Here is a 9,983-nt window from a genome sequence, read left to right as displayed (position 1 = left end):
GAACTTGAACTTGAATCATCCAGCGCTCTTCTTCAGGTAAAGTGGCGTTGTAGGTTCCGGTGAAGCTTGGTACTCCTATATTCAGGTATCTACTGACTTCCTTCAAGTGACGTCCAAAGGGTGTATCTTCATCCGGTTGTGTGAACTTGTTCCTTACATCCGCCATCCTAAAGAGTAGAGAAGATGAGAGGTCAGAAGAGAAGAGAGTGAAAAGTGATCTAGGTCTCTAACTTAGTGGTCGTGTCCTACAGTCAGCGTGTGCTCTGATATCATCTCTGTAGCGACCAGACCTCAAATAGTCTGATCTCTGTGCTCCGGTGTCATCCCTGGATCAGTAATGCTGACACCACACAGTACTCGGAGGATTTATAGCAGAGTAGCAATCACACACTTATTACATCGAGTGTCTCAATCGAGAACTTATTACAATAAATATGGCTTAAGGCCATCTAATAACGATAACAGCGGAAGGCTTGGAAGATAAGTGAGTCCGTCAACTCCAACGGCATCACTGAGTATAGAACCACGACCTAAAAACTCCTTAATCGTCGTCTAAAAAGTCTGCAATATTAACGTTGCAGCCCGAAAACGGGTCAGCACATGGAATATGCTGGCAAGGTAACACATAGAGAGTAATGGAATGAAACAGCTATACTATATGCATATTTGGCTGGTGGAAAGCTCTATGGTTACAGTTTTGCGTAAAACCAATTTTTCCCTACTTCAAAGGAATAAAATTTAATTACTATCATGGTGGTTGTTAAACATTGAGAATGGTTGACAGCATTCTCAATCCCAATTAAGCATCATCATTAAACATAACCCAACAAAATTTATTTAGAGTAACATGTTGAGATTCACATGAAAATCCAAGTACTAGATACTCAAAATGTCCATAACCGGGGACACGGCTAACCATGATTAGTTTATTACACTCTGCAGAGGTTTGCGCACTTTTCCCCACAAGACTCGATCGCCTCCGTTTGGTTTCTCGCACTACATGGTGTTTGAGAAGACGGATGACCAAGACATAGTCTTTCAGAAGCGCTAGCACCTTACGATGGGTAGACCGTACCACCTACATCCCCTACATCTGCTAGTCTACCACTGTAAGAGTTCGCACGACTTAGTCAACTATGCTAGAGCTCATAATAGCTTGTGGCTGCACACGGAAGTTTCTAGTATGAATAGTCTCATGATCCCTTTGAGCCTGGATGGCGGTCCAAAAGAAAACAGGCAAGTCCTGGAATACCCAGGTGCCTCAATCCACCCAGATGTGTGTTTAAGCTGCCACCTTAGATAAACCATTAATTAACAATCTCATATCTGTCATGGATTTCACTCACCCAATCCACGTCTACTAGCATAGCATGACATAATAAGCAAACGTAGAAGTAACTCCCAAAGGTTTGATAATAAATAGGTAATAGGTACTACCTCATCTACTTCCCATTCCACAGTTTAATTAGATCCTAATCATGAAATGTGTGAGGACTGATTTAATGCAATAAAACTGGGTAGTAGAAAAGGTATGATCAAAGTGTTACTTGCCTTGCTGATGATCCGCGAAACCTAACGATTCGAAGTAACAGGCGGCGCACTCCGGGTATTCTATCGCAGACAAACAAACAAGCATACAATAAGTACTCATCTAATGCACAGGTAAAACTCAAATAAGAGATCTAACCAAAAGGTTCAACTTAGAACTCCGGTTGGCAAAAAGAATCAAATCGAACGAAGCAACGAAAGACAAACGGCGAAAGAAAACAACTTCGTTCTAATAATCTGGATCTAGGGCAAATTTTACAGTAGCAAAAACTTGTTTAAGTTGGTTAAACGGATAAAGGGTTTCGAGACGAAACTCTAGGCGCTTGAATCGCCTGATTCCGATAAACGAGCGAAAAATTAAACTAAAACGAAAATCGGATCAGGAATCGCGATCAGAAAAATCGCGGATTTAATCCGAGAAAAAGAAAAACGACGAACGCCGATTTTTTTTCGGCACGGAAAACGAGGCACGACGAACCTCGGGCGGCGGGATCGTCGTCGTCGGCGGCGGCTCCAGCGGCGCGCGCGGATCGAGGCGGGGCTGATGGGCTGGGGCGGCTCGGGGCGGCGCTATTTAAAGGCTACCCCCGGGCGGTGTCCCGCTCGGGTATGGCCCGAAGTCGGTTCGTTTTTTTTATTCCGCTCGGAAGAAAAATAAAAAGAAATACTAAACGAACTCCAAAAATTCTGAAATAAATTTTCACGGGCTTCTAAAATCAAGCCGCACAAGGTGAATATTTATTTGGGACCTAAATGCAATTTTGAAAAACGCACTTTTTTTCTAAATTCAAATAAAACACCGGAAAACTCCGAAATAAAATCTTATTTGATTTTATTATTAAATCTTCAATATTTCTTTATTTTGGGAAAGTCATTTTATTCCCTCTCTCATATTTTTGTAATAGAAATCATTGATGATAAAATAAATAAAATCAAATGATCCTATTCTCAAAATTTGAGAAAACTCAAATATGAAAATAACGAAATCCCCAACTCTCTCCGTGGGTCATTGAGTTGCGTAGAATTTCTAGGATCAACCAAAATGCAAAATAAAATATGATATGCATGCTGATCTAATGTATAACATTCCAAATTGAAAATTCGGGATGTTACAGAAAATGGGTGGTTCGCATAACCCCCTGAACTTTTTTTCGGTTCAGTTAACCCCCTAATCTATCCCAAACCATTCAAAAATCATCTCTAGCTGGTTTTTTGAGCTCATTTGCTGACATGGACACAGTCAAGGCGGTATTTGACCAGTGGGGTGTGGGGCCCATTCGTCAATCAAATCCCCACTCTCCTCCTCGACGCCTAGAGAGCATAATCAATGCTTGGTTTATGCCGTCGGCGCTGTAGTTCTTAGCCCGCGTGGACAACACCTCCCCCTCCCCTTCAATCCATGTCCTAGAGCTTCCCCTCGCTCTGCTATACGTCCTGCCAAAGGACTTTATCCTAGTCACCCTAAATCATCGGCGACTATGTCTTCTTCCCCGCCTCCGGCATCGACTGTCGTCGCCTCGATCTCTTCCTCTGGTGAGCCCCGCTTCTCCTTCTCTGCTTCCTAAGCACCATGGTGCTCCTCTAAAGCTGACCGGCCCATCAATTTGGAGCTGCGCGTCACTGAGGAGCTCTCCCCGCATGGCCAAGCTCCAGCCCCCGCTGCTGCTATGGGTGGCGCACTGCGCGAGTAGGCTACATAGATGAGGGAGGGAACGGAGAGGCTCCGGAGGAGCAGGGGCTCACCTAGGGGGTGCTGGCACAGGAAGGGGGACCAGAAGTGCTCTGCAGCGACGCAATGGACGCCGAAGGCGGCGACCGGGGCGCAGGCTTGCGGGGAAGGGGTCGCGGGCCTCACCGGGAACCTGTCCAGAAGGTGCGCGAGGTCGTCTCGCGTCAACGAAGGGGTCGTGGAGGTCGGGGGCGCGCTGGTGATGGCGGATTTTAGCGTGGTGGCTGGCGGCAGTGGCGAGGAAGACGACGATGCCAGGCTCGATTGGGGTTGGCTTGGCACAATGGATTTGGCAGAGTTGAAGAGGGTAACGAGGCAGATGATCCCGACATTTTGGTGTGGCTCTATGCTTCCTCCGGCCACGTGCACGGCGATGGTGGCCGTCGACCGAAGCTCGGGCACTCTCGGGGTGGCTGCAGATGTGGGAGAGAAGGCAGAGGAAGGCCCCACTGGTCAACAACGCTTTGACCTCGTCCATGTCAGCAAAACCACCGGTGCAAACCCACCAATGATGATTTTTGAACGGTTTGGAATAGATTAGGGGGTTAAGTGAACCAAAATAAAGTTCAGGGGGTTATGTGAACCACTCATTTTCTTCAAGGGAGTAAAATGGAATTTTTTCTTCTTTTTCAAACATAAGCAGGAATGTGTTGCTATTGTCCTTGGTCCAAAAAAGACTTAGATTTTTCTCAATTTTGGCAGAAATATGTTTGTACTGGTATTCTTGTTTTTTTATATTTGTATACAGATAGACCCAAACAAATTCGTATTACAGGTAAACAAAAAAATGTAATTTTTCCCTAAAAATCAATTTTTTATTGGACGAAAAAAGATGTAATTAGCACAGGTGATACTAACGAAGTAGATAGTTCAACTGAAAAAAAAAACGAAGTGGATAGTTTTTTTTTTCAGGGGAACGAAGTACTACTAGATAATTAGCATCCAGCCCAGGGTCTAATTACTGAATTAGAAAAAGCTCCCCGCACGGCCGCACCCATCCTACGAGTCACTGTGAAAATTACCAGATATCCCGATTCGTCGCCTGTCCGGCCCACCCAATTGCTTCGATTTCTCTTCCCCTCGCCTCGCCTCGCCGCAGCGGCGGCTGTACGACATTCACCGAATCCTCCCCGACGGACACGTCCCCATGCCACACCACGCTGGAGGAGTTCATCTCTCGTAGCGGGAGGAGTTGGACTGGCGCGGAGTGGAGATCCATTCGGGCTTTGGATTGATCCCTTTCGTTGGTGACGAACCCTAACTTTACTCGGTCGTTCTGAGATTTATTCCGTGATGTTTTATTTTTGATGCCTATAGCCTAATCTTGGCCGCCCTTTCTGCAATGGAGGGATACTGGGCGCTCCAACCCATCTACAGTAGTTTGCCGCGGTCTTGCCTCTGCTGCGTGGTGTGGTACTGATAGCAATTCGTTTTCCGAATTCCGGGCCTCAACTGATTCCGCACGCCCCAAATCATGCCCGCCCTTAACATGAACTGATATACTTTAGTGTTATAGCCATATACCAGATTAAGCTTGTAATTACTGTTTGTCTGTTGCATATGTCGCATGTCTTGATGTTAGTATTTGTAGAATGCCGGCTGTTTGTTTGGGTGCTTGTTTTTGCATCAACAATGTGTTGCCATGCCCAGATTAAATTATACATGCCTTCGTGCAAGCTATCTGGTGATTCGACACCGCCTTTGCAGCTACTGCTCACACTGCCATCCGCACATTTCTGGATCTGCCACTGGAGATAAATAGTATGATTTGTTTCATCTAGTTTCCAACAAATGAGAACTTCACTTAAGATGGGGGAATGCAAACTTGTAATCCAAAAGTGTCTAAGACTGTCCAGTTTGCAAGGAACAAACATTCTTGGCCTTTGAGCCACCTCAACATCTTATATGTGATTTATTTGTACCATTCCTAAACCTACCTGTGAAAGCTATTTGTATGATCATCAAACATATCAAATTGTCTGTACATGATCAGATTGCATCATCACCGAACCTACCTGTGAATGCTGCTATTTGCATGATCATCAAACATATCCAATGGTCTGTACATGATCAGATTGCATTTTCCTGGTTACAGGGAGTTCCTACCTGATATTCCCTTTGATGTTACTATAAAAAATAATTAATGAGTCAGAAAACCACAACTCTTAGTAAAAATCCCCTGCAATACACTTGTTCATTAGAAACATGTATGCAACTCCATGGAAAAGAAGGATGGCATAGGGACATTTTACCCTAATTGTCAAATAGAAACTCCATCTTTCATGTCTTGTATTGACCTGCCTAGGGCACTTGTGGTGTTGTTGCATTTTGAGATCCATGCTTGTAGTTTCTAGCAATTAAAATGAAATGTGCATAGTGTGAATAACACTGATATTAGGTTCCACGCCTAACATTTATGTATATTAAGAAGTTGTTAGCTGGCACTGGCTATTCTTGCAGAGCTTTACTAGACAATATCGAACTTGTCCTTGCTGTATGACATTGTTTGATGTGCTTTAATTATAAATAAACTGTCCTTTCATCTCTGCTTACTCTCTAGGACATGCTTTTGCTACTTTCTTTTTACTAGATATACCATGTACCGAGTTTCTGAGATTGCCTGGTTCCATATTTATTTATGTTCTCAGTTTGGATGATTAGTTCAAACTTTAGGCTTTATTGCTTTTGCCCTAATTGTTGACATCTTCTTTGTAATTTAATATTTATGCAACATTGCATATTGCAACTGTTAGATAAGTTCAAACATGTCCATGCTTCCTCACTAATAAAAGTAATGGAAATAAATAAACCATCCATGACCTAAATGCTCAAACCACTTGAAATTTGTTTTTCATTTTTTCACACTATATATCCTAAAATTAGCTTCTACGTGAGATATGGTAGTATCACTTGATTTTGAAGGTGATGAGCAATGTGAGCAGAAGGATTTAAAATAAACCCAGAAGATTGTAAAGTAGCCATCTTTCTGTATACAGTATAGCTCATGGTTTAAAAAAGTGCAAATTCATTTGTTGCTGTGAGTCGTGATTGTTATAGCAAACTAGTACTGATCAGTATTACGTAACTCGATAGAAATACATTGATAAATATAATTGTTCTTGTTATTAGTAACTGAATATATATGTACTTTTGTGCCACTATTCTAGATCCCTTTTCCTGTTTTGGGAAGCTATGGCAAGAACTCCAAGACACCGCGACTTATCAAGCCGGCGACTTAGGTCATCTCCTCCTGATGCACCTTCCCACTACCAGAAAGCAACAAGGGCAGCCAAGGAAAATAAATTGAAGTTAACCTCGGAGAAAAAGGATTGGAAACATGCCACTTGCCCAATATGCTTGGAGCGTCCACATGATGCTGTCCTCCTGCTGTGTTCTTCACATACCAAAGGTTGTCGACCATACATGTGTGGAACCAACTATCACCAGTCTAATTGTCTCGAACAGTTTAAAAATGCTTATGTGAAGGAGAAACCGGCAAATGAAGTATCAATTGCAGTGGCAGCAGCTAGCAAGAAGCCAAAGGATGTGGAGCTTGCTTGCCCTATCTGCCGTGGGGAAGTGAAAGGCTGGACAGTGGTTGAACCAGCCCGGCAATTTCTCAATCGCAAGAAGAGAACTTGCATTCATGAAGACTGCTCATTCATTGGATCATATAAGAAACTCTGCAAGCATGTGAAGGCCAGACATCCTTCATCAAAACCTCGTGAAGTTGACCCGGCACGTTTGGCTGAATGGAAGCAGCTTGAAAGTGCAAAGGAGAGGCAGGATGCAATCAGCATAGTCACAGGCTTGAATCCAGGATCCATGATTATTGGGGACTATCTTATTGACCCCAATAGTGGCAGCAGCGATTCTTTCATGGATAACTCTGATTGGAGTGATGACTCTGACTCTTACACGTTTCCTGATGGTGGTGATATTATGTTTTCTGGAGCTCCTGATATCCGATCATTACAAAGAGTGGTTCGCAGAGCTTACAGGACAAGTGGGGCAAGACCAAGGCAAAATGTCCAGCGTCGCGCTCTAACCATCTCCAGAAGCAGTGGTAGGCGTCGATGGCCGCAGGTTGGTTCTGCTCTGTCAGCTCGGATGCCGATGGGGAGACAAGCAAGATCCACGAATGACAGCTGAGAAATGGGAGCATTTCATCTGCCAGGAAGCAGACATCAGCACCTTACCATGAGAGCTGGTCTGGCGGAACCACTATTCATGAATCATTTAGCATGCTTCTTTCTGGTCTGGTCACAGAGTGTGCGGTTTAAAAGATTTTTTTTTCTTGTTGGGCCACTTCTTTTTCTCTGATGAATGCGCTGCTAGACCTGTGAATGACGTTTCTTTTATTTCCTTTTATCAAAGTAGAATAGAAGCAGCGTATGTTAGGCAAAAGATTGCTTTAGCCATTGGTGTTATTGTCCTAGAAAAGCACAACCCAACTCTTGGTCATTTCTGTTCAAAGTTAGTCAGACCATTTTGTTATATGTTTCTGAATTTCTTTTGACATATTGCTCGACTTGTATTTCGTGGTTCCCGTCTGGTGTTGTCCAATCTCAATGTGCTGAATTGTGGTTCCGTCGATCCAACTTGTTAGGAGTTGGTTGCAACTTGCAAGTAAACATGTTACAGTTTGTCATCAGGTAAGCAGATTGCAAGGAGGCAATGAACACGATTTATATCTGGAACATGAGTTTACTTAGCTATCTGCGCTCAGTTTACACCCCTGAGAGGGTGGCGATCTACATGATTCGATAGGAGCTGGATGGTTCATCATATACACACACAGTTGACAGGGATCGAGATGATCGCCCTTCTCTAAGATATACCGATGGTCTTCCCCAGCAGCCACATGACTAGCGAGAACTCGAGCATGAAGAGCGCGTGGAGCCACGTCCGGTCGACCACGAAGCCGAACACCGTGATGCCTGCGCGGTTGTTCTCCAGGTAGGTCACTGAAAACGCCATGATCAGCTACAGTGCTTTGCAATGGCGAAATCAAACCGCAAACGGCACGATGCATGCTTACCTAGCGCCTGCCTCTTCTGGTATGAAATGTGAGTGGCGTGGAAGGACGTGAACTTGGAGGAGGTGTCGAGGCTGTCCTCGCTCGGGGACATCTCGTCGTCGTCCGACTGGTCCGAGTCCGGGGATGGGGGCACCTGCTGCTGCTGCAGGCACGACCTGCTCGGCGTCCTGGGGTTCTCCTGGTCACGCTCCACGGTGTCGATGGTGGCGTCGGCGTGCCACGCCGCGGCGATGCTGGTGATGGCCTGCGTCTTGTGCGTGATCTTTGCGGCGCTGTGCAGGCAGATGAGCAGGCCTGCCACGAGGCTCAGGGAGCAGAGCTGAAGAAAATTCCAGACGCGCAAGAACAAGTCATTTACATACTGTATGTCGAATGAACGGACGATCGAGCATGCACACCAGCGCCGGCCGGGGGAACGTTACCGCGAGCTCGCCGGCTGTGGCGATGTTGACCTGCGCGTGGGGCCTCGTGGCGCCGAGGAGCGCGGTGAACTGGCTGGCCGTGACGAGCAAGAGGCAGTACATTATGAACTTGCGGTACCGGTGGCTGATCCGCCGGAGCTGGTCACGGATTCGGCGGTGCTGCCCCAGCACGGCGGCCACGTCGGCGCACTGGCCGAAGTCCCGCGCGAAGCCCGTCATGCGCAGGATCTGCAGGTAGCATATGATCCGGAACAGCACGCAGGCCATGAAGAACATGGCCGTGCGGTACATCCACGACGCCATCTCCATGGCGCACGCGGCGGCGGACCACCACGCCGGGAAGGGCCGGTGCGCGCAGTACCAGAACACCTTGTAGGCGGCGTCGGCGAGGAAGCAGGGCAGGACGAAGCAGGCGAGGAGGTGGAAGGACCCCGCGAGCTGCACGGTGTAGCCGGCGCGCACGTCCTGGGAGTCGTGGCGGAGGCGGTCCAGGTAGAGCAGCCGGCGCAGGCCGCGGCGGCGGATGAGCGAGGTGAGCGTGAGGTAGGCGAGCGCCGCGGAGAGCGTGAGGGAGAGCTGCACCTGCGTGTCGTAGGCGCGGCGCGGCATGGCGACGCGCGCGGCCACGGGGACGGCCACGGCGAGGACGAAGAAGACGAGCCACGAGGCCGCGGCGCTGGAGCCGTCCGAGTGGTCGACGCACATCCAGCGGAGGCAGGAGCGGAAGCTGCGGAGCTCGTCGCGCGCGTGCGACATGCAGCGCTGGTACGAGCCCCTCCGCCGCAGCAGCAGCGGCGCCGACGCGGGCGAGGGCTCCTCGCCCGCCGTCGGCGACGGCGGCGCGTCCCCGGCCATGCCCTGCGCCTTTCCCGGCCGCCGTGCCCCAACGTTCTCGGCCCCTTGTCTTGCCGATCGTATCCTTCGCGCGCGGCTTCCGTTTTACCGGCCGTCCTGGTGTTTAGGAGGGGTAATAATAATGCTGTATCGAGGCATTGAGCTAGCAAGAACTTTTCTTGCTCTCGGGGGAGAGATGGAAATGCTACAGAGAAACGGAGAGACATATATATCCTGTAGCTAGCTGTGGCCTCTATATGTCAAACTGGGAAATGCTTGTGGGTGTGGATCTGCATTCTGTAATGAATGATACGCCTTTTGCCAAAAATAAAATAAAATCCATTTTCTTAGTTGATAAAATTCATATTCTCCTATATATAATCTCCGGCGTAATTCCTTATAAAAAGGA

The 9,983-nt window shown here is 47.2% G+C and overlaps 2 protein-coding genes across 2 annotated transcripts; one reads left to right on the top strand and one right to left on the bottom strand.

Moving 5' to 3' along the window:
- Positions 1-4,258: 4,258 nt before the first annotated feature.
- Positions 4,259-7,774, top strand: LOC125538430 (uncharacterized). Its single transcript, XM_048701686.2, has 2 exons — positions 4,259-4,524; positions 6,445-7,774. Exon 2 carries the CDS (start codon positions 6,470-6,472, stop codon positions 7,427-7,429), a length of 960 nt encoding a protein of 319 aa, XP_048557643.2. The 5' UTR covers positions 4,259-4,524; positions 6,445-6,469; the 3' UTR covers positions 7,430-7,774.
- Positions 7,775-7,869: 95 nt separating this feature from the next.
- LOC125538429 (uncharacterized) lies at positions 7,870-9,768 on the bottom strand. Its single transcript, XM_048701684.2, has 3 exons — positions 8,741-9,768; positions 8,319-8,637; positions 7,870-8,244 (listed from the first exon to the last, which is right to left on the bottom strand). The coding sequence occupies exons 1-3, from the start codon at positions 9,593-9,595 to the stop codon at positions 8,108-8,110; spliced, it is 1,311 nt and encodes a 436-aa protein (XP_048557641.1). The 5' UTR covers positions 9,596-9,768; the 3' UTR covers positions 7,870-8,107.
- Between the last annotated feature and the right edge of the window lie 215 nt (positions 9,769-9,983).

The sequence above is a fragment of the Triticum urartu genome, chromosome 2A (assembly GCF_056163025.1).
Source record: "Triticum urartu cultivar PI428250 chromosome 2A, HENAU_Tu73, whole genome shotgun sequence".
Lineage (NCBI taxonomy): Eukaryota > Viridiplantae > Streptophyta > Magnoliopsida > Poales > Poaceae > Triticum > Triticum urartu.
Note: the sequence above shows the minus strand (reverse complement) of the source record. Positions and strands in the feature narration are given on the sequence as shown.

What these genes read in the sequence shown, in the direction of transcription:
- LOC125538430 (XM_048701686.2), top strand. Translation starts at nt 6,470, where the DNA reads ATGGCAAGAACTCCAAGACACCGCGACTTATCAAGCCGGCGACTTAGG.
- LOC125538429 (XM_048701684.2), bottom strand. Translation starts at nt 9,595, where the DNA reads ATGGCCGGGGACGCGCCGCCGTCGCCGACGGCGGGCGAGGAGCCCTCG. An exon ending in CCACAGCCGGCGAGCTCGCG is followed by an intron (nt 8,638 to 8,740) that starts GTAACGTTCCCC and finishes AATTTTCTTCAG; the next exon opens with CTCTGCTCCCTGAGCCTCGT. An exon ending in CCAGAAGAGGCAGGCGCTAG is followed by an intron (nt 8,245 to 8,318) that starts GTAAGCATGCAT and finishes TGGCGTTTTCAG; the next exon opens with TGACCTACCTGGAGAACAAC.